Source organism: Camellia sinensis, chromosome 15 (assembly GCF_055761805.1).
Source record: "Camellia sinensis isolate YWXY chromosome 15, ASM5576180v1, whole genome shotgun sequence".
NCBI classification, from domain to species: Eukaryota; Viridiplantae; Streptophyta; class Magnoliopsida; order Ericales; family Theaceae; genus Camellia; species Camellia sinensis.
In genome coordinates, this window is record NC_138975.1 from 7,171,658 (window position 1) to 7,196,072 (window position 24,415).

General features: G+C 36.3%; 2 protein-coding genes across 4 annotated transcripts; both read right to left on the reverse strand.

The window, feature by feature from the left end:
• Nucleotides 1-80: 80 nt before the first annotated feature.
• LOC114274330 (Kelch repeat-containing F-box family protein) lies at nt 81-4,123 on the reverse strand. Its single transcript, XM_028216239.2, has 2 exons — nt 3,150-4,123; nt 81-1,201 (listed from the first exon to the last, which is right to left on the reverse strand). The coding sequence occupies exons 1-2, from the start codon at nt 3,574-3,576 to the stop codon at nt 228-230; spliced, it is 1,401 nt and encodes a 466-aa protein (XP_028072040.1). The 5' UTR covers nt 3,577-4,123; the 3' UTR covers nt 81-227.
• A 12,661-nt stretch (nt 4,124-16,784) lies between these two features.
• On the reverse strand, nt 16,785-23,991 carry LOC114274332 (Pyridoxamine 5'-phosphate oxidase family protein). 3 transcript variants are annotated; one of them, XM_028216241.2, is made up of 9 exons: nt 23,408-23,991; nt 22,527-22,859; nt 21,388-21,490; nt 18,520-18,599; nt 18,359-18,436; nt 17,792-17,883; nt 17,466-17,577; nt 17,164-17,289; nt 16,785-17,060 (listed from the first exon to the last, which is right to left on the reverse strand). In XM_028216241.2, exons 1-9 carry the CDS (start codon nt 23,672-23,674, stop codon nt 16,959-16,961), a joined length of 1,293 nt encoding a protein of 430 aa, XP_028072042.2. In that variant the 5' UTR covers nt 23,675-23,991; the 3' UTR covers nt 16,785-16,958. The 3 variants fall into 3 exon arrangements, with proteins under 3 accessions (XP_028072042.2, XP_082766442.1, XP_082766441.1); XM_082910316.1 differs by having other exon boundaries at nt 22,527-22,793; nt 23,408-23,959; XM_082910315.1 differs by having other exon boundaries at nt 22,527-22,826; nt 23,408-23,917.
• Between the last annotated feature and the right edge of the window lie 424 nt (nt 23,992-24,415).

Consider the following 24,415-nt stretch of genomic DNA (forward strand, 5'->3'; position numbering starts at 1 on the left):
ACCTGATCACTTTGTCCTCTAATTTATATCAATTTTAACAATCAAGGATGAAAAACAAAAAAACAGAAACTCTTTGGATGTTTGATAGTTACCCTTCGCGTTGTTTTTACTGAAAACAAGATGAAGACTGAAAAAGCCATAATCAACTCAATTTACATAAAACGGTTTAAAAGCTACACCTTAGCTAATATTTACAAAACTGCTATTGATGACAGTATTCTTCTTCTCTAGATCTGCAGCACAAGTTCCACAAGTAAATGCTCGCCATCAAATCTCAGCCCAGATGACCCAGAGGGCTGGAGTAACCCATCCACCATTCCACCAAACACATACAAATAACGCCCCGAATGATCTGCGCAAGCTTGATGAAAAGACCTGCAGTTAGGTTTATAACCCCTGGACTTGATTCTTCTCCACATTTTTGCAATCGATCCGTTTTTCCATTTTGGCATCATCGGCGCCATTTTAATGGATGGAATTGAACTAATATCTAGTACCCAAAAATCATCTTTCCTATGCCTGTACGAATCTTCCCCACCATAAATCAGCAATCGACCTCCCAAAATGAGCGTCGCTGAGTGACCAACGCGTGGGAGAGAGAGTCCTTCGGGTATGCTTCGTAGCTCAAATAGTAATTGAAGCCATCTCAACCGCCCATCGGATGAATCAAAGAGCCAAACATCATTGAGCACCTCATAACCCAATCCTCTTCCTCCAAACAAAACCATTTGGTTTCCCCCAATGTAGGTCAAAGAGTGTCCTGACCGAGCTGCAGGCGATGGATGAGTCGTGACTTCGTGCCAAGTTCCGAAAAGGAAATTTTCAGAGAGGTCTAAAACCCATGTATCTCCGAGTCTAAGACCTGACAATCCAATCCCTCCATGGATAAGCATTGTTTTCTTGTCAATGCAACATCCAGCATGAGCCCCCCGTGGTGGAGGCGCAATGGGACCCACATCAAGTAGCGTCCAAGACATTGTAATGCCGAGGGTCTCATGGAATACTACTTGACCTACCCATGTATCGTTTTGGCGGATACCATGGTCATTGATCCCTCCGAAGAGGACAACAGAATCACCAACAACAACACATGAATGCCCAAAGCGCCCGGTTGGAATACCTGAATTAATCTTCTGCCAATTCAATGTCCGCTTAAAGTCATTACCAATGTATGCCACCCATGTGTCATCGAGATGGCGACCTAAAAGGAAGATAAATCAAGGACAAATTAGCTTCAGCTGAATCACCATAAAACACGATAGTTCAATTTACAAGCTAGAATCTGTTATACAGTTCTAATGTAAGTCATACAAATCATTTTCAGAGCAACAAAGCAAATAATGCTTTGAATTTTTGTAGTAGTCACAATAGTGGAGCAAGGTATTTCAAACTACATGGTTAGACAAGACCACCTATTGCACTTTCCTAGTTTGAAACACATATAGTGAGCGATGAAGTTGACCACTTAAATCCTACTCACACTCAACAGTTGGCATTGTGTTGAAGTAATTCCGTCTTGCGCTCTAGGGTATAACCGATTCAAGCAATTAGTTTTTGGATCAAATTGCTTCAATTACTCCTAATTTGTTAAGAACACCAATAGCAATCCAGGAGCCCGAACACAAGATAACATGACGTCATTATTAATCAAGGCAAAGCAGCCTCCTCTTGAGCGTTTCTATGCACTAATGCAATAAATTTGTCTAGAAGTGCAAGGTAATCCCTCCAAAAACTTGTCTTGATCAGACGAAACCATTTTAGAACTCACTACATTCACTAGAAAACCACTCAAAGGATACAGATCTTAAATGGGAAAAAGAGAGTATGGATCCTATTTCGAGATCTCTAATGGCCATAAGTTTGTTTCAATTGGCTAATTTATTAAAAAAGTTGGCACACACTCAACAGTTATGACTGGTAGTAAGAATCCTTGTTGGTAGCACTCTTTCCACACTTTGTGTATAGTCTTCGATCAACTGATTATTATGAAAATGCTGGAACCTGCATTCAGAACTTGTTAAGACAAAGGTTTCTAAGCAGAGTGGAAAAACAAACAAAGGAAGAGTAGATAAGTAAGTAAGCTTACACATTGACAACAAATTAGATGATCGAAGGAAGATTATAGTAGGTAACTGACAAAAAATAAGAGCAACCACCAAAATCAAAGGCTAAAAGAAACATACAAAACTTATATATAGCCATAGTCATTATATACTCATGCCATGAGCCTGTATGCGTGTCATAGCCACACGGGAGTATGCCAAGTCATCAAGAAGTAATTCCAATGTCCTAAACATCCATTTTTATCTAAGTTTGGATTACGTGGCAAGGGAAAACATAACCCAAAAGTTCCAAGGAAATTTATCCCTAAATAAACAACGAATTGGGAAATTGCCTAAACTACACTTGAACCGCGACATGTTCAGTAGATTTTAGTCAGCCTAAATACTTCAAAAGCTACTTATTTATCCCTATAAGTTGCTTGTATGCATCCTGGCCACTACATCAAACCCTTTTTATTTTTTTTCACTAGGTAGGCAGGAGGTTAGCGAGTTAGTAACACAATCGATGCTTCTCCATACACTCCCCAACCTCCTATCAACTTTCAGTTATGCTCAAGTCAGAAAATCAAAAAACTTGCACCTCACAAATTTAAATGTAATAAGGAGAAGAGCAAAAGAAACACACACACACACACACACACACACAAAAAAAAAAAAAAAAAAAAAAAAAAAAAAAAAAAAAGAGGCAATCATCCATGTCCTAAAACCATCAGGGAAAACATAACCCAAAAGTTTCAAGGAAATTAAAATCATCAGAAAAAAAGAAGAGTTAAACCTTGACATATTAAGCCTAAATACTTCCAAACTACTTATTAATCTCTATAAGTTTCTCGTACGCAAATCAAACACTTGCACAGCAGTAAAAGAAAGACGATCAAAAAGCAATCATCCAAGTTCGAAAACCATTAAGATAACAGAAAGAAAGAAATAGACATAAATGGGAGTGGTTAAAATAATAACAATAAAAAAAAGGAATCATCCATGTCCCAAAACCATTAATTAAAATATAAAAAATAAAAAATAAAAATCATAAACAAAGATTACAAAAACAAAGAAATACAAATGGGAGTGGATAAAAGAACTGACCTCCCTCACATCCCCCACCAAACAAAACCAAACACCCAGAAACAAAATTGAGGGAATGAGAAGCTCTGGGGCCTGGAAACACCAAATCACCATCTGGGTCAGAGAGCCTGTTGCAAGAAACGGAGTCTAGCTGATAGACCTGGCGATAGAGCTCCATCCATGGAAGCTGATTGTGTTGTTGGTGTTGTCTGGAATCAGCAGAAGCAGAAGCAGATTTGATAGCATCAACAGAAGTGGAACCCCAATCCCTCCTGCAGATGGATTCCCAGAGGGAATCAGAGTAAGTGAAAGACCTGAATCTCTTGCAAGTCATGGCAAAAGAGAGGATCGAATCTATGGGTAAGAGTAGGAGGATTGAAAAGAGATGGTCTTGAGCTATGTTGGTTATGGGTGACCAAGGTCCATAGCTATTGCTGCTTTCTGCCATGGAAGCTGTGTGTGTGTGTGTGTGTGTGTGTGTGTGTGTTTCTTGGTTTTTTTTGAGGCTTCTCTGTTGAAGTTGAAATTTCTGGCTCTGGTTCTGCAGGCAGAGCAAGAGTGAGTTCTCTTTCCTCCCCAATTCTTTTCCTTCTTTCACAATTTTTGGTTGTTTTTTTGGCACAAGGGTGGAATTATCTGGTTAAATTGTTTTGTCCGTTGTCCTATTGTGATGTGAAATTGTCAATCAATCTATTTCTCAATTAAAATCATCTATATTATTTAGTTGATCATGTTAACCCTTTTGTTTCTTGTTTTGTCCATTTTGTGTGTTTCTTGTTTCGTCCATTTTGTTTTCTATCTCAATTATCCTTACATCAATCGAATTTGTTTAATTTAAATTTGTTTAAATGAATCTCTTTCAAAGAAGATATTTTCGAGAAACAACTCACTTAACATTTTATATGTAAAAATTGAATTAATTTATTATTTAATAAATCTCACCACTCATAATTATTATTAATATAATATTAACATAAAAAATTAAAAATTAAAAATTATATGAAAATATAATCACTTTTAGAAAATGTATTCACTATTAGAAAATTTCAAAGTATTAAGGCTTAATTTGAAAACTTTGTTAAAAGTCAAAAGCTAATTTGAGATCGTTTGGGAAGTCTTGGTTTTGAATTTTTTTTTGTTAAAATAATTATAAAAAAATAAAATAAATTTTTTAACTTAATAAGATAAAATATCACATCTAATCCATAATTATTATATTCTTTCTCTCACTAAGGCCAAGTTTGGGAAGACTAAAAAAGTGCACTTTTTGTCTTTTTGGACTAAAAAATTGAGGTTGAAAATATGGATGTTTGGGTTAACTTTTTGACTTTTTTATTGAAAAATGTGTAATAAAAAATTGTAAAAATTGATTTGTAGAGAAAAATTTGAATTGGGAGTTGTGCAGCCGTAATTGTTGACTTTTGGTGAATAGTGTTAACTTTTTAGCTTTTTGAGTAACTTTTTGGCTTTTTGGCTTATTTGGGACTTCCCAAACTTAGCCTAAAAGTCAAAAAAATCTAAGTCTTTTCTAAACGAGACTTTTTAACCTCAGGTTAAAATAGCCAAAAAGTCAAAAAATCAACCCTAAATGAATCCTTTTTAATCTATTTTTGATCACATCATCCCTCTAATTTTTTAGATATTTTTTTTTTAAAAAAAATAAAAAATAAAAAATAACTTTTAACCAACTTCCTAAAACAATCCTAAATAATCACAAGTCTGGGTGATTCTGCGTACATTCGGATGATCATAATTCAATAATTATGAAAAAAATACTGATAACCCTTTAGTTGAAAGTGTACATAAGTGGCTAACTGAGTTAGCCTAATTTATTAAATTTATTTATATTTATTTTAAGAATTTATATAAAATGTTTGAAACAATTTCTGAATAATATTAATTTGATGAATAATATTGTGTGTTTGGTTTGAATTTTTTAGATTAAATTTTTTGAAAATTGATTTTTTTATTTTTGGTGTTTTTTTAATTTTTAGTGAATACTTTTAAATTTTTAACTATTTTTTTTTTTACTTTTTTAGATGTACCTTACTTAGATGTATCTAAAACATAAAAAAAAAATTGTAAAAAAATATTTAAAAAAATTAATACATACATAAAAATACGAAAAATATACTAAATGCTCTTATTTTTTTTTAAATATTTTTGGTATTTAGTGAATTTTTAAAAGATTTTTTCACAAAAATTATATTTTTTATTTGTATTTATGTTAGGTGTGTCTAAAAATTAAAAAAAATTACTTAAAATATTTTAAAAAATTAATAAAAACAAAAAAACAATAAAATAATTTTTTATGAAAAGTGTTTTTAAAAAATCAAAAATAAGCAAACTGTAACTTTATTTTTTAATGTTGGGAAGTTTCCAATAGTACAAATATTTTTTTAAAATTTTATTAAAAGAAAAAAAACTGCCCAAACATAAAAATTGCACCAAAACATAGTGCCACTAAAACTTTTGAGTTGGTTAATATGATTATTTGCAAGAGTCTTGGTCTAGTGAGCATGAATTCTAAATTAATATGTCAAGTCAGAGCGTTACTATTGTCCATTCCATGGTGGCCTAAAAAGGAGTTAAAAAAAAAAAGAAAAGGAGGGGGGAGGGGGGGTTGTGTGAAGATGACTTGCAACTTGGTACTAATGATGCAGTTGGAATCAAGATTAGGATTTTTTGTCATGATTTTTTTTTTTTATATTTTTATTGTAATAATTCAGTAATCTACCATGGAATCAAAGTGAAGTTATTTTAAGATGGAAAAATTGCCTGTGAGTGTGCCTATCACAACATTATTACAAAATTATGAAATTTTTCATATTTTTAATTATTAATTTGTATAAATTTTAACATTTCTTTGTAATTTTTTTTAAACATTACACCAAATTTAAGTTCCCCCTTTTAAGATACATGGTTATGTAATATTATTTTTTTTGTCAAATTTGAACAATTAAATTATATATTTTATTGATATGTCTTAGAATGATGGTACATAAGGCTGAGCATAAAAATTGAAAGGAAAAAAAAATCGGTCCAGTTCAAACCAAATCGTATAATTTGGTTTGGTTTTCTCAATATACGGTTTGATTTTGAATTTTGAAATAAGCGAATCGTACTTCACGATTCAGTCTTTGATTTTATAGCAATGAATTTGATTGAAACCAAACCAGATCATTTAAATTGTATATATAATTTGTTACCAAATATAAATACAAAAATATTTTATTAGGATCAAATATATAAATAAATTATAATTAACTCCACTTTATAAGTATATTTTTATAGAATAATAGAATTAGTTTTAAACAATCATGTAAACAATTCTTAACTTGTGAATAATATTTTGTAATATATTGTGAACAATAATAATAATATTTTTAAAATTCGTAATTTCAAATCGAACCGAACCATGATTTAGTCATTTAGTTCATATAGATTTCAAATTTAATGGAACCTTAGTTAATAAATTAGTCTTGATTTACAACTTAACCACACCAATATGAACCATACTCACCCTTACCTGCAATGCTATCAGTATAGTTTCATTATCTAGGGTCTGTTTGAAAACGTAGATTGGCTCCAAATTTCATGGAACCTTATAGCATAGTTTCTGTGGGGATATATTTTCTGAGTACCAACACGTGGCAAGGTGACGCCGATGTGTCAGCCGAGGTGCCACGTGTCCTGATCGTGACGCCGAGGTGATCTCGGCTAGGCCGAGGTTGCCTCCGAAGATATCGGAATCCGAGATAAGCGGATAAGGGACAAGAGTCCTAGAATGAAGAGGGAACTCAACTTGGATATGGACAAGAGTCCTAGATTGGGAGAAGACTCCAGTTTGGGCAAAGATAAGACTCTTAGAGAGTTTATCCTAATCCCACTGGGAGTCCCAGATTAGCAGTAATCCTAAGTCCATTAGGGCCAGGCTCCTATTGGGACTAGGATTGGATTGGCTATAAAAGAGAGGCACCCCCATGGGTCTAAGGTATGCTTTTAATACTCAAGCTTGTGAGTTTAGTAGTTGATTTATCTTTGAGAGATATACTGACTTGATCGTCGGAGTGCCCCCGGGTGGTCGAAACCACCGCGGGATTCTTATATTTCTGTTGCAGGTCCGTCAGGTGCCATCTATTCTGCCAGTGCTCTCCAGCTGGTTACTAAGCGGGCAGTGTGGTCGGAAAATCACCCACACAATTTGGCGCCGTCTGTGGGAAGGAAAGAAGAATAGATGGCCAATGACGAACAGAATGACTAGATTAGAGACTACGCTCCTGCTGGGAGTGGAAGACCTATTGATTTCGACGTTGAAGGGGACAATAGCAACACAGACACTCGTGACCAGAGTCACGGAGTGAAAGAAGCCGGCCAGGAAGGTGACGCACCAAAGACAACAGATCGAAGCAACGAAGACGACCTCCAGGTATGAAAGGATAGATACCTGCGGAGGAACAAAGACCCTTTTAGAAGGGATGCAAAGACAAGGGGCATGAGCGCTCCCAAGAAGATAACATTCAAGTATAGAAGAGCTCAACCTGAGTGAGCAAATCCCGGATCCCAGATCCCAGAAGACATGATCTCGGCCTAGATGAGTAGGTCCGAGAAAAGAAGAGCTCAACCTGAGTGAGTAGATCCAAGATTCCAGAAGATAAGATCTCAGGACCTGAGTCCGAGAAGAGAAGAGCACAATGAGCAGATCTCAAATCCCAGAAGATAAAAAGGAAACACACAAGATCAGACTAAAGTTGGCCAGAATTGAGAAGTATGCTAGGGCCGAGGAAGACATGCCAGGAACAAAGGCATCAGAACAAGAAAAGAGAAACGGCTCGCCGATGCGAGGCTGAAAATCAAACTCAGGTTGGAGCCAAGTAAGATCAATAGAGAAACCAAGGCCGACAACCTCGGATTGAATTCAACCTCGGCGACAAGGTCGAAGCTACATGATGAGAACCCAAGAGGAATGCGGTTACCACTTGTTGAAATTTGTAGCAATTTACAAGGTGGTTAAACCAATATGATGCTTAGCCGAAGTTAAGCCGATATGATACTTAACTGAAGTTAAGCCGAGATAATGCTTAACCGAAGTTAAGCCCAGATGATGTTTTACCGAAGTTAAACCGAGACGATGCTTAACCGAAGTTAAGCCGAGATAATGCTTAACCGAAGTTAAGCCGAAGATGATGTTTAACCGAAGTTAAACCGAGACGATGCTTAACCGAAGTTAAGCCGAGACGATGCTTAACCGAAGTTAAGCCGAGATGATGCTTAACCGAAGTTAAGCCGAGATGATGCTTAATTGAAATTAAGCCGAGATGATTCCTTGTCTCCACTTGTTGAAATTTGTAGCAATTTACAAGTTGGAGTCAAGCTGATTCCTTGTCTTAACTTGTTGAAATTTGTAGCAATTTACAAGTTGGAGTCAAGCTGATTCCTTAATTCACTTGTTGAAATTTGTAGCAATTTACAAGTTGGAATTAAGCTGATTCCTTATCTTCACTTGTTGAAATTTGTAGCAATTTACAAGTTGGAGTTAAGCTGATTCCTTATCTTCACTTGTTGAAATTTGTAGCAATTTACAAGTTGGAGTTAAGCCGAGATTACTGTTTCTCTTCACTTGTTGAAATTTGTAGCAATTTACAAGTCGAAGTGAAGCCGAGGTTATAGTCTGCACACTTGTAGCAATCTACAAGTTGGTTAAACCAGAGAAGATGCTTAACACTTGTTGAAATTTGTAGCAATTTACAAGATAATGTTAAGCCGACATGTGATCATCTGTTGAAATTTGCAGCAATTTACAGGTTGAGGTAAAAGCTAAGTATATTGTTTAAACACTTGTTGAAATTCGTAGCAATTTACAAATAGATTATTATTTAACACTTGTTATGTTAATCCTTGTTGAAATTTGTAGCAATTTACAAGTAGGCTAGACTGAGATCACCGTTTAAACACTTGTTGAAACTTGAGAAAAAGTTTGCAAAGTTAACATTGAGTAGTATATGTTTCACACTTGTTAGAATTTATGAAAAGTTTGCAGGTCAGTATCTTGCCGAAGTAAAAGTTTTGTAGCTATTATACCCGAGGTATGTAACCCCGAGAAGATTGCACAAAGGAGGCAAAGTATGAAAGGCATGCACAATATTCTAAGTATAGAATCTTGCAAGAGCAGTTAGAAGAAGATCAAGACAGAATTCATGATGATTAACACGCCCTCACCATACAATATCATCTTGGGAAGGCCATGGTTGCATACAATGGGGGTAGTTCCCTCAACGTTGCATCAACTATTGCGATTCCCCACAGAACATGGGATTGAAGAAGTCAGAAGAGACCAATTGCATGCAAAGAATTGCTCCATGGCAGCAATGAAAACTACCTGTAAACATTCAGGAACCAGGGAAGACAGAGATTGAAGACGAGGACATAGAGGTCCTAGATTATGTCGGCAAGGAGCCAGCCAAAAAGAGTGAAGAGACACTGAAGAAAATCCTCGTCCAGGAGGGCGACGAAGAGCGCTTCATTCAGAGAAGGAAAGTTGAATTAGACATTCAAGAACAAGGAGGCACATCGGCCATATGCAGAGCTTACATTATCTAAAGAACAAAAAGGTATAGGAGTACAAGCGACAAAAAAAGAAAAAACTTCAAAAACTAAGGTGATGCTTAACCGAAGTTAAGCCCAAATGATGTTTAACCGAAGTTAAACTAAAGTGATGCTTAACCGAAGTTAAGCCGAGATGATGTTTAACCGAAGTTAAACTGAGGTGATGTTTAACTGAAGTTAAATTGAGATGATACTTAACCAAGGTTAAACCGAAATAATGTTTTACACTTGTTGAAATTCTGAGAGAATTTACAAGTTAAAGAGTGCACAAAGTTAAATGTCGACAAAAGATTTGCCGGAGTCAAACGTCGTTTTGATTAGAACAGAACCACTAAGTACACACCAGAAGAAGTGACCAGAATTGTGAAAAGGAATAAATGCTTCAAGAAATAGCGATGATAGTTTGCAAAGGCCAAGAGAAAGAGGGTCTAAAGGGGGTGAATTAAATACCAGAAGTTTTAGTACATCAGCGAAAGAAGAACACATCAGGTCTGTGACTACAGCATGAAGCCCACTTCCCTAATGTGATCCTAAGTACAACTTGCGTTCACATTAGGGGCCAGGGAGAAGGTGTAGGGGGAAGAAATGATAATTAAGAAGCAAGGAATGTTAACACTTGTTGAAATTTTTGAGCAAATTACAAAATGAGTTAACCGAAGATTATGAAGTCTACCACTTGTTGAAATTTGTAGCAATTTACAAGTTTGGTATAGCCGAGATAACACTGAAAGACGTTTCCAAGATATGATCAACCGAGATGACCAACTAGCTTGTTAAGAGCTGAGAAAGTTGGCAAGTACAAAAATGAAGACCCTAAGAACTAGGGACTGAAAGCAAGAACGTCGGACTAATTTATTTCGACGGACGACAATGGTTCAACCTCGGCAGTCAGTTGGAGGAGCTTCTCTACCGCTACCTCGGCATCAATTTCAAGAAGGAAGCAAACTACTTGGCATCAGCAGTAGGTTGTGTCTCACCCCCAGAAGACAGTTGGAAAGAACTTCTTAGCAGCCTACTCAGCCACGAGCTCAGCATCAATCTCCTGAAGAGTTTGATCAAGGCTTTTCTCGGCGATTGGCACCTCGGAGTTTGAAGGCAAGGATTGAAAGCAAGAATCTGGAAAAAGACACAGAAAATAGAAATAAGAATGTAATTCGTAATCAAGAATGGTGATGAAGCTATCAGGAAATCAAGACAAAAAGATTGTACAGGTGTGTCAAGCCAAGAACAGTGGCAGAAATCAACAGATATGTGAACAGTGTGTATTTAAGAAGATGATTTGGAAATAACAGGTAAAACAAGCAATGGTGATTAACAATAAAGCAGAGCTTCTTGGAAAGCAACAAGAAATAAACCAGGAGGATCAGTGGCTTACCAGAAAGAGGGAAGCCGGAATGAGAATTGCCGAAGTCTGACGACAATGACAGAATGACGTAAAGCTTCACCAGAGGAGAGAAACGAAGATAGTTGCAGAAGCTTGAAAGCTTGGAACAAATGGCGGATTCAAGCAAAAGAGCTAGAAAGCGAAGAAGCCAGAGGATTAAATGAAAAAGAGAAAAACAGAAGTCAAGAAGATGACAAATTTCAAAGAATAAAGCCAAGTGCACAGGTACTAAGTAAGTATGTGAAGAACAAGAAAGTAATGAACCAGACATCATGCTAGCAACAGAAAACGGATATGACAAAGAACAGTTCCAGGCATTTTAGCAATAAGAAATCAAAAAACAGACGAGAACAGAAGACAACAGAGAGCAAATAAACAGATTCAAAGTAAACAGATTCAGAAGAGTTATAAAAGATTGAACTTAATAGCAAGTAAAGAGTTTATGAACCTACAAAGTAAAATGAGCGCCGATATGAAAATCGCTGGAGTCAAATAGATGACTGGAAATCACCAGAGAGTGTGAGTAGAACAGTTGCGAAGCTCTTGGAGTTTACGAATTAATGGAACCAGAACCTCGGCTAGGAGGTACGATTTCAAGCAGTTTGGAAAACATGAAACTTGATTCTTGACACCAGTGGACAGTAAAGTCCAAGGAACTTTGAAGACGGCAAGTTTGATCTCGGACAGAAGGGCACAGATGAACGAACAGTGTAGGTTCCATCACCTCAGAATGCCGAGGTAATAGAACCTAGGGGGCAGTTGTGGGGATATATTTTCTGAGTACCAACACGTGGCAAGGTGACGCCGATGTGTCAGCCGAGGTGCCACGTGTCCTGATCGTGACGCCGAGGTGATCTCGGCTAGGCCGAGGTTGCCTCCGAAGATATCGGAATCCGAGATAAGCGGATAAGGGACAAGAGTCCTAGAATGAAGAGGGAACTCAACTTGGATATGGACAAGAGTCCTAGATTGGGAGAAGACTCCAGTTTGGGCAAAGATAAGACTCTTAGAGAGTTTATCCTAATCCCACTGGGAGTCCCAGATTAGCAGTAATCCTAAGTCCATTAGGGCCAGGCTCCTTTTGGGACTAGGATTGGATTGGCTATAAAAGAGAGGCACCCCCATGGGTCTAAGGTATGCTTTTAATACTCAAGCTTGTGAGTTTAGTAGTTGATTTATCTTTGAGAGATATACTGACTTGATCGTCGGAGTGCCCCCGGGTGGTCGAAACCACCGCGGGATTCTTATATTTCTGTTGCAGGTCCGTCAGGTGCCATCTATTCTGCCAGTGCTCTCCAGCTGGTTACTAAGCGGGCAGTGTGGTCGGAAAATCACCCACACAGTTTCATTATCTAGGGTCTGTTTGAAAACGTAGATTGGCTCCAAATTTGATGGAACCTTAGTTAATAAATTAGTCTTGATTTACAACTTAACCATACCAATATGAACCATACTCACCCTTACCTACAATGCTATTAGTATAGTTTCATTATCTAGGTCTGTTTGGTAGCGTTTACGTTTTCAATTTATATTTACAAAAATTTTATAAACTGATTTTTGTTTATTTTTAGAAAAATGTAAACTACAAACGCGTTTGATAATTGACAAAATGTTTAAAAAAAATTAAAAATATAAAAAGAGTGAGAAATGACAAGTGGTGACAATTGGCGGCAGAAGACGGTGGTGGAAAGTGGTGACAGTGGGTGGTGGGTGGGTGGGTGACAATGACGGGTGGTAGCGAGTGGGTGGTGACGGGTGGTGGTGGCGGGTGGATGGTGGGTGGCGGATGGCGGGTGGTGGCGAGTGGGTGGTGGTGGTGGCGGGTGGGGAGTGGTGGTGGCAGGTGGGTGGCAGATGTCGGGTGGTGGTGGATGGGTGGGTGACGGTGGCGGGTGATGTGTGGTAACGAGTGGGTGGTGGTAGTGGTGGTGGCGGGTGGTGGGTGATGGTGGCAGGTGGGTGGTGGATGGCCGGTGGTGGTGGTGGTGGTAGTGGGTGAGTGGGTGAGTGGGTGACGGTGGCGGGTGGTGGGTGGTAGCGAGTGGGTTATGGCGGGTGGGTGGCAGGTGGGTGGTGGTGGTGGATGGCTGGTGGTGGCGGGTGGTGGATGGTGGTGGCAGGTAGTGGTGAGTGGTAGTGGCGGATAGGTGGCGGGTGGTAGTGGTGGTGGTGGCGGGTGGTAGATGGTAGTGGCGGGTGGATGGCAGGTGAGTGGTAGGTGGTGGTGGTGGTGAGGGGTGGGTGGTGGCGGTGAGTAGGTGGCAGGTGGGTGGTGGCTAGTGGTGGGTGGTGGGTGACAGGCGGGTGGTGGGTGGTGGTGGTAGGTGAGTGGTGGTGGCAGGTGGTGGTGGTGGCGGAAGATGGTGGTGGAAAATGGTGGCGGGTGGTGGCTAGTGTTGGGTGGTAAAAAAAAAAAAATTGAAAACTTGAAATGGAAACACATTTTTTGAGTTTACATTTTTTGGCCAAATTTATAAATTGAGACCACTGATTTATAAATAAAAAATTTACCAAACAAGTTTTTATTTGAATTTTTTAAATTTTTATAAATATAAACAGAAAACTGAAAACGTAACCTAATAAACCATTATATCTACATAATAAAACTCACTTAGATGCGGTATTTATTTAATTGTATTGAATTTCCTAGTTACATTTAGATAATAAAATTTATCATCGCATGTAATAAGTTGTTATTAAAAGATATACAGTACGTGTCAACAATATTTTGATAGAGTAATTATTCAAATACTCCTCAATTAAGTAACTCCAATATTGATGTAATATTCATTTAGTCTTTTTTAGAAAGTGACTTATAAATTAATTTATTGACTTTTTAATTTATTTAAGTTATATCACCTTTTTATTTTTATATATCTTTTCATAATAATTAAAAAAAACTAACTTATTTAGCACTTTACTTATCTTAATTAATTGGATGAAATAAAATTGGTCTTATCTATATTTATACTTATCATGTCATGCTCACAACTTTTTTTAATTTTTTTAAAACGAAAAGTTAATTATTTGTTTGGGAACTTGGTTTGGGGCTAAAATAGCCAAAAAAAACAAAATATGCTATTTTAGTCAAAAAAAAAACAAAACATCAAATTCAACTCATAATCATTACAATCCTCTCTCACAAAAAAAGTCAAAAAATCAAAAAGTCAAAAAGTCCTTCCCAAACCAGGCTAAAATAGCCCAGACTAAAATAGCCAAAAAACTAAAAAGTTAAAAAATTAACCTACTTCTCAAACGGAGGCTAAGAATACTTTTAAGTTACACACTTTGTGATTATTCGCTTTTAATTTTAAAAAGTAAAGACACCACCAAATAAAAGAGTTGGAGACCAAGTTGACATGGAATTCCTCCAAGCAATGAAAAGACATATGAAAAGCTCCACCAAATCCTCTTGTTGATAAGGCCAATTGACTTCACTATCTACACCTCCGATTGTCTCTAAAGCACCCAAGTAGCCACTTGAAAAAAATTAAAAATTAAAAACTAAAAAAAAAAAAAAATTCTTCCCTCCAACTAAGGGCATGTTTAGTGCCTTTTTTTTTTTAATCAAATTAATAATTAATAATTAAAAAGAAAAAGTTAAAAACACATATTCCTTCACTTTTTAAAAAAAAAAACTATTTAAATTATTTTTACTCAATTTGAAAACTTGACTAAAAGTTAAAAGTCAAATTTTAACATATTTTGGATCGCATTTCTTCTCTACTTTTTTATACATTTAAAAAGAAAAAGAATCAATAAAAATCAAAGAACCTAACTTTTAATTAACTTTCCAAAACAACCTAACAAAAACATTATCTAACACTCACAAACTCTCCAAAATAAATAATAATAATAAAAAATACTATATGCAACCTCTGCATGAAACAAACCCCAAAAAAGGTGACATCTAATTCTATATAATAGTATATATATGGGTATGGCTTCTGTCCAGTTCGAGATTGCATTAGACCGTACTGTTGGGTCTATGGGGGCCATCACGGGTTCCGTTTTGATAATCTGAACCGTTCAATATGTAGAAATCGCCGAGTAATATATGCCTGTAAAAAATCACGTTGATCGAATATCGATAGCTATGTGATCAAAACAGTTTTTTGTCAACCGTTAATTTGTTCACCGTCCAATTTTTTTAATACGAAAGTAATTTGATCATATAGCTATCGATATCCGATCAACGTGATTTTTTATAGGCATATAGTACTCGACGAGTTTTACACATTGAACGGTTCAGATTATCAAAATGAAACTCGTGGTGAGCCTCCACGGGCCCAACAGCACGATCCAATTCGATCCCAGGCTGGACAGAAGCCATACCCTATATATATGTAGGGGTCTTTTGGGAAGACAAAAAAAAGTCAATTTTTAACTTTTTATCTATTTTGAGTTATATCACTTCTCACATTTTTTATTTACAAAAAGACAAAATAAATTAAAAAAGCTAAAAAATTAATTTTTTACCAACTTTCTAAAATACTACATATTTGATGCACTTAAAATTTCTCTATAACCTCTCACCAAAATCCAAAGTTGGTCAATCTAAAATTGGTAACAAAAATATGCATTTATCAATAAGATAATGGTCCTCAAAAGAAAAAAATCAATAAGATAATGTGTCCACATCACCGGGATGAAAACAAACCTGTTGTATAAGTCTACATTATTTACTCCAAATAATTGACTTTGAGAAAGGAATATCTACAACTAGTATATGATTTTGATCCAGTCAAGATTAGGAAGACAAGCACAACTTTATTTAGTTCTCAAAAAACAAAAAAAAAAAATAGCACAATTTTATTCAAAAGTTAATTAAAATATTAATTTATTAACTAAAAATAAATTTACAAAAAAATAATGTTAAAAACACTAATTTATTTGACGCATTCCTTTTCTTTTTTTCTTTTTAACTTTTAAAAGTGACTATACTAAGACATTGTTTGGGGTACCCTAAAAAAAACAAAAAATTAAAAAATCACTATCCTATATAAGTCACATCATCTTATTTAAGTCACGTCACCTTTCCACCACATCACTTCAAACCCAACTCATATTTCATAAAAAGTCAAAAAATATACTTATTTAGATCACCCCAAACCATCCCTAAACTTTTTAACAAAATAAATTTGTCAACCGGACTTTCAAACTTCTTTAACTAATAAATTGACTTCTAAACTACAATCAAACAATCCAAACCGCGCCACCCCAACCCCAACCCCAACTTCACAAATGGCAAATTCAACAACTTCGACAATTACCTAAAAAGGAAAAGAGGAAGAGAATAAAAATGTTTACGTTTAGATTAGTGGGTAAAACCACGAGTAAACGTGTTGGGTCCAAATACGACATGCCTCTTTCAATATCCAAACATGAAATATGTCCTTGGTTCCATACACATACACTGTCACGGATCGCTAACATTTCGTGGCCCTGAATGGAGGAGGTTGGGATCACTTGGGCCGAATGGCATGCCCAACAACACAAGCACACAAGCAACAAACCACAAGTCTATTACACAGAAATGAAAAGAGTAAAAATTTTCAAGAAAGCACTTGCAAAACCGAGAGTCGACAATCATAGAGAAATTTCATGCAACAAAGTAACATCAAGCACCAGAAAAAAAGTATTATGGCAAATGGCACGATCAATGATTTCAGACAAATTATAGATCTCATTAATCAATGCTTATACTAATACGAACTTAACAAGTCTGCAAAGGGGAAATTAGTGAGAGAAGAAAAAAGATACAAACTCAATTTATGCCTCTCAAAAATAAGCACACAAAAAAGAGTTAGTGAGCAATGCAATCCCTATTTCAACAAATTTTAAACTCGACCTTTGTGTATTAGTTTCCAAAGTGCCGCCTTGGCTTCCTCTAGAGTTTCTACTGCATTCCCCTCTTCAAATGATAACCTCTGTATGTTGAACTACATATAAAAATATAAAGAGAAATATGAAAACATAAGCAAAGAAACAGTTTTTTTAAAAAATGCAAATATTTATTGAACTTCTTCAAGATAGGAATAATACTTGTGCGCCTTGCCGAACACGAATATCAGTTCCCTTGCTGTCTATTGATATAAGAGCAGCGTCATCTACTTCAATTTCAGCGGACAAAAGCCCTTTCAGGGGCTTTGAAAAGATAGCATTGAGCTCCTACAAATTGGGAAAATTCAAAAACCCAAGTGACAATGTGAATGGACATTGCTCGTGCATGAATGCATTACTTCTTCCAAATATTTGCAATCTTCAAATGTATATGCCACACAAAACACCAATTTTAAGATGATTGCACTCTAGAATTATATGTAATCATAATTCAAGAAGCCCACCTTCAAATTCTGCTCACCACCATCCACCGCGATTTTATCAGGTTGAAGAGCCTCGTATTCCTTGACATCAACCCAAGCAACAGTGCCAAAGCCTCCAATGAAATATATGTCACTGATGGCACCAAATAGGAAACAAAAAAAAAAAATACATAAACTCCGTGCTAACAATTTGCTAGTTACTGATTCTATCACCATAGATACACAACAACGAAGTGGAAATTATTTATTAAAAAAATGGTAGGACTAACCTGATATATAAGAGCATTAAAAATGAATTTTAAAATGATAGGTGTAGCTTGATCACACTCCAGGTTTAGAAAACACACCTTATATTCTGCATCCTAAAGTAGTAGAAGTTCCCCCATTGTTGAGAAGGCCCTTGTTGATGTTTGGCTATGTACTGCTTATGAGCCCATTCCTGGCAATACACAATCAGAAATAATCAAATCAATCATAAAAAATATATATCATCACTAATGCATAATAGTAAATGTAGACAATTGGAAAACATGAATGTCTATTCTTAAATTTCTTGTCTTCCCACATGCAATGATTTTATGTGGCGCCAAAGAATGGTCCAATGATTCAATTGGTCTTGTGAACAAAAGATATTCCAAATCATCAAATTTGAAAATTGAAGCTACTCAAGCATTAATTCTTCATGTTATTCTAGGTGGACAAAAAATAAAAAAAACACAGAAACAAAGCTTCAAGAAATTACTAACATGATCATAAAGGTTAATTCATAAGGGGGTCCCCCAGTTTTTTGTTCCTTTCATTTTCAAAAAATGTTTCCCGCCATCATGCATGGCCAGAAAACGAAAACAAGGATGCGTAATTACTATCAAGAACAAACCATAATTCCACATAAATTTATCAAGTCAGGCAGACACCTGCTGATGTTCTGGAAGAGGGAAGACATCACCGAATATTGTTACCCTTGCATTTGATAGGCCACTCCATCCGGGTATCTATGAAGAAGCGTAAATGTCAATACAATCCATAAATGGAGAACTACTAAACAAATATTGAATGTAAAAATAAAAGCACTAACCTGCACTACAAGTGTGCATCTTGGGTCAGCTAACAAATTTCGCGTGTGAATAGCCAATGGTGAAAATGAAAATATTGGATCTGGAAGCAAAATATCACACTCAATTATATCAAACAAAAACAGGGAGAGTAGTGACAGTTCCATTTGGCACAAGTACAGTCTATTTATGACTTGCTTGTAAAATGTCAAAAATGAGGGAACAACACCTCAGCTAGGTGTGCAAAACAAGCAGAGTTAGTCAAGTTCGACTTGATCTTGACTTGGTTTTGGCTCATCTAGCTCCGACTTGCAAGGAAAATGAGCCAAGTTCCAACAATATTTTAGGCTCAATATGTATAGGAGCCAAGTCTAGGAAACAGTTTGATTAACTCATAAAGCTCACAAGCTTTGGCAATGGAGTAAATAATAATTTTTATGGGTAGCAACTTAGCAAGAGCCCAGGTGCACTTTTACTGAACAGCCAACTAGAAGCCCAAAAAAGTACTATTCAGCTCGGCATATAAACACTACAATCCTCCGCTAAGGCTAACAATGCATAGAACAACAGGCTAAACTATACCCCAAGTCAAAAAAATAAAATAATTCAGATTTGTAGAAAGAGAAAAGCATAACCAAGCTAGAAAGGATGGTGAGCGTCATAGGATGAGATAATGGGACCTAAAAGGGTATAAACTAGAAATATTTAAGAATAGAATGAATAAGGAAGATACTTGGGACTTGGAGGATGATGTTAACACTATGTGAAACTCAATGGCCAATTGTATGAGGAGAATCTCAAGGGAAGTGCTAGGAGAGTTGAAAGGGACGGGACCCAGCTCTAGGGAAACTTGGTAGTGGAAGAAAGAGGTTCAAGCGGTAGTTAAGGCAAAAAAAGAGTGCTTTAAAAAGTGACAGAAGGATAAAACTGAGAAAAACCTTAAGAGCTATAGATTAGCTAATAAGGAGATCAAAAAAGTGGTGAGAGAGGCTAAGTTGAAAGCTTATGATGATTTATACACTAGACTAGATAGTAAGGAGGGAGAGAAGAGGGTATACAAATTTGCTAAGATACAAGAAGAAGAGATTTTAATCAAGTTAAGTGCATTAAGAGTGAGGATTTTAAGGTATTGGTGAAGGATTAAGAGATTAAAGAAAGATTGAAGAACTACTTTCAGAAACAATTAAATGAGGAACATGGAGGTATGACAATAGGGGAAGAAATAGCTAACAATACAATAAACCAAGACTATAGGTTCTATCGTAGGATTAGGAATTTTGAAGTGGAGATTGCACTTAAGAAGATGAAATCAAATAAGGTTTTAGGACCCGATGATATCCTTATTGAAACTTGGAAGCGTTTAGGTAAAAAGGAGTTGCTTGACTGACTAAATTGTTTAGCAAAATTTTGTTGACTAGGAACATACCAGATGAGTAGAGGAAGAGTATTTTAGTGCCAATTTATAAGAATAAAGGAAATGCCCAAAATTGCAACAACTATAGAGGAATCAAGCTAATGTGTCATATAAAGAAAGTGTGGGAGAAGGTGATGGAACGCCGATTGCGAGATATAACAGAGGTGTCAGAGAATCAATTTGGATTTATGTCTGGCAGGTAAACAATGGAAGCGATTTATTTTTTGAAAAGAGTAATAGAAAAGTATAGATAAAAGAAAAGAGACATTCATATGGTGTTTATCGACCTTGAGAAAGCATATGATAGAGTGTCTCGGAATATAATATGGTGGGTGTTAAAAAAGAAAGGGATGACAAAAGATTACATTGATGTGATTAGGGACATGTATGAAGGGGTGGTGACTACTATTGGATCGTCTGCTGGAGAGACAAATGAATTTCCTATCACTGTAGAGTTACACCAAGGATCTACCTTAAGTCCTTATCTTTTTGCTTTAGTTATGGATGAGTTGAAGAGAAATATTCAGGATGATGTGCCATGATGTATGCTTTTTGCAGACAATATTGTGCTAGTGGATGAGACTAGCGAATGAGTTAATATAAAGTTGGAGATTTGGAGAAAAACTCTTAAATCTAAAGGATTTCGAATAAGCAGAACTAAAACAGAGTACATGGAGTGTAAATTTAGTAACGTAACAATGAAAGTAGGGGAGAAGTAAAGATTGAGAATCAAGAACTGCCTAAAAGTGAACATTTTCGTTATTTAGGGTTGATTATCACAACATCGGGGGAGATTGATGCGGATGTGGCCTATAGGATTAAGGAGGGATGGTTTAAGTGGAGAAGTACATTTGGGGTACTGTGCGATAAACGGATACCCACTAGATTAAAAGGTAAGTTCTATAAAACGGCTATTAGACCAGTAATGTTGTATGGGACGGAGTGTTGGGCAACCAAGAAATAATATGTAGATAAGATGAGTATGGCTGAGATGAGGAAACTTAGGTGGATGTGTGACAAGACTAGACAAGACAAAATTAAGAATGAGTGTATTCGGGAATCGATAAGAGTAGCACCGATAGAAGACAAATTGAGAGAGAATCGATTGAGATGGTTTGGTCACATTCAACGGAAATCAATAGAGGCAGTAGTGAAGAGATGCGATGCTGTAACGATAGGTGGGAGTGTTAGGGAAAGGGGTAAGCCTAGATTAACGTTGGCTAACGTGGTAAATAGAGATATGGATCTATTTAATTTGACTAACGAAATGGCCTTTGATAGGGCCGTGTGGAAAATAAGGATTCATGTAATCGACCCCATTTGATGGGACTTAAAGCTTAGTTTAGTTTGGTTTGGTTTGGTTTGGTTTGGTTTTATCTAGCCGACCCTAAATAAAATTCTATATTCATGTTAGACTTCCCCAAGGATAATAAGACAACAAATTGGTCAACCAAATACTGAAACTAAACTGACTTACGTCCCATTGAATCTGGCGCAAAATCTACCAGGGAACCAAATGGGTAGCCTTCTCTTCGGTGGTGCATCCGAGACATTACCGTACACAAATGAGCAAACCTAGCCTTGAATTAAAACATCAAAAAGTAAGGGTATTAATATCGTTTACGAGCATTGGTGGAAGGAAACTTCCCTCCTCAAAAAAATAAAATTAAGCATGTCTACCTGCATACTATATTACAAGGGTAGATGAAACCCATTAACGTGGCCTCAAAGCTCATTGTTTCAAAAACAGTGTTCATATTGTTTCATGGAGAGAAATACATTCTTGCAAAAAGGTTCATAAATTCCAATCACGTTCTAACACCGCCTCAAATTAAGTTAAGCAACTTTTTAAAAAATATATATAACATGTGCACTTTTACCATACAGAAGCAGAAGAGAAAAACTGAGCCAAACATGCTTACCGGCCAGCATGCATTTGCAAAGTATAAACATGGAATTAATTCCATCATTTGATGATCCACTATAGAATCAAATGTTCAAAATATTGACAAGGGTAGATGATTTAGTTATTTGACAGTGTTCAAAATAGTTTGCATACATTTACAGTAAGGTAATATTTCAAGAATGTTCCAAAATGTAAATGATGCATGCACCAATGGTTAAGCTTATCAAACTCAGATTCTTAATTGGAGTTGTTGGAATGCCAATCTATTAATTGAGTTGCTACTCAAGTAAATAGCACAGCTCTGTAAACCATTGAATGCATTTCTTCCAATCATTATTCCCATACCCTTCCTCCTTTTATTAAATTTTGAAGGAAAATATATTAAAAATGGTAAATTGCAAAAATTAGGTCAGATATATTCAAAAGTTGGTTGATTATAACCCCACCTAGCAGCTCAGACAAGCTTGGATTCAAGGACTGAAGATGTATACTTTAGCCAAATAACTAATCCTTGCTTCAACATGACAAAAAAATCAGGTTGACAGCAATTATTGGTATACTGACAAAAGAAATACCTTTATTTTAATTTTACTTTTTTTACTTTTGGATGATGAGGTATCCATGCCTCTTAAGAACCCAATTAATCCTCTAAGACATGTACTCCCCCATCCCACATGCAACAGGTAATTGCTGAAATAAAACCCCCTTACCTGCTCCATCAGATTGCGCACTGCTAAGGCAGGTCGAGGTAAACCATGAGCCGAAGTTGCACTCTGCACCCCACCAGATATGGGAGTTCTGAAAAGCCCAGCCCTCGTGCCTCCTCCCGTTCCACTTCCATATGAGACAGTAAGAGACGTCTCCATCTTTGGTGTTTCATCTGCATCCTTTTCACTGTTTTGATTGTAATCTGAATGAACCATCTTTGGTGTTTCATCTGCATCCTTTTCACGGTTTTGATTGTAATCTGAATTATCCTTCAGAATACGAGAGAGGCCATCACAACAAAGCTGAAGTAGCCATTTGGAGTATCCATTCACATACTATATCATAAGAAAAGGACAATTCATTTTCATAAAGCAGAATCATAGGTTTATCAAAAGCCTCCCAGAAGGTGTCACAAATGCATACTTTTTGTGAATCGTAATCCAAATTTGTCAATTTTACTATTTAAAACATGTGTGGATAGCTATATCCTTCAGCTTGCATAATGAAGGAAGAAACATCAAGAAAGTCACAAACAATTTTCCCTTTGGCATACTTTTGTGAATCATAATCCAAAATTGTTAGTTCTACTATTTAAAACATGTGCAGATGGCTATATTCTTGAGCTTGTATATTAAAAGAAAAAACATCAAGAAACTCATAAGTAATTTTCTTAACACTTGTTGGAGTGTTCTCCAACATTGTGACCCAAGAAAATCATTAAAAATAATCAAATTACCCAATTAGCAGTATGACAGCATAGTTGAGCATAATTTAATATCAAATTCTCTCAAAGGAATTCAATTTCTATCTTTGCCTACGTTTTCTCAGCAACCAAACAAAACACGCCGCATAAGTAAGTGATTCGAGTGAAGATTATAAGTACCTGAGACAAAGACGCATTCTTTTCAGAAATTAAACCTAACCCATTATTCAAAAACAGACTCTCTTCTTCCCCTTCGTCCGATACTTCACGGGAAAGCGCGAGAACGCGAGACCCACTAGCCCACGGCGTCCTATTAGGAAAGGCTTGGTTGATTTTCAGAGACCCAGTACGCTTATTTGGAGTTCTGATCGAAGAGTGAGGTACGTGAAGAACTGGAAGTGTCTCTGAGAACACGGGGACGAAAACAGAGCTCGAAAGAGCTTCCATTAGAATATAGAAGACGACGAATAGCTTGGAAAGAGGTAGAGAAATCAAAACCCTAGAGTGAAAAAAGTAGCTTCTTTAATTAGGGTTTGTGAATCGATAGTCTGTCGTTCTCTGGTTCTGATTCCACAACTGCGATGCTAGTAAAAGGTGTGATGGACCTTTTGCGTTTCATGAGAGAGAGAGAGAGAGAGAGAGAGAGAGAGAGAGAGAAGGGTCCACAGTAAAACGGAAGGTTAGAGGAAGGAGCTTAATTTACCAAATCTAGATTAGATTCTGATTGTATTTGGTTTCTCTCCCGTTCGATTTTTAACTAGATTAGATGCCTGAGGTTTTTTACCGATAAAAATAATTGAGTAGAAATTTATTATCAATAAGAATTTATAAAAATAATCTTATTAAAAAATAATTAAAAATTCTTACTAATAAGAGTTTTTTATTTAATAATTCTTACTGATCAAAGTTTTCAGTATTATAATTCTTACCAATCAAAAACATAAACTATTTAGTTCAATTGAAATTTCAATTCGAAACAAGTCATTTTCTTAGGTGTATTTGATAACATGATTAAACACTTTGTACGGGGAGCAAATATTCGACAACGCCCGTACTCCTTTCGTCCAAGCTCCGCTTCTATCCGATCAACCTGTGAACGCAACGGCGGTGAGCTACCCGACGGTGTGTTGCCGGAAAACCCCTCCGATGGTCAAATTAGCACACTCACAGAGATAGAGAGAGAGAGGA

Coding starts and splice junctions, on each gene's coding strand:
- LOC114274330 (XM_028216239.2), bottom strand. CDS start 3,576: ATGGCAGAAAGCAGCAATAGCTATGGACCTTGGTCACCCATAACCAAC. Junction 1,202..3,149: donor TGGTGGGGGATGTGAGGGAG/GTCAGTTCTTTT, acceptor TCTTCCTTTTAG/GTCGCCATCTCGATGACACA.
- LOC114274332 (XM_028216241.2), bottom strand. CDS start 23,674: ATGGAAGCTCTTTCGAGCTCTGTTTTCGTCCCCGTGTTCTCAGAGACA. Junction 22,860..23,407: donor AGAATGCGTCTTTGTCTCAG/GTACTTATAATC, acceptor CTTATGATATAG/TATGTGAATGGATACTCCAA. Junction 18,600..21,387: donor TGCGCCAGATTCAATGGGAC/GTAAGTCAGTTT, acceptor TTTTGCTTCCAG/ATCCAATATTTTCATTTTCA.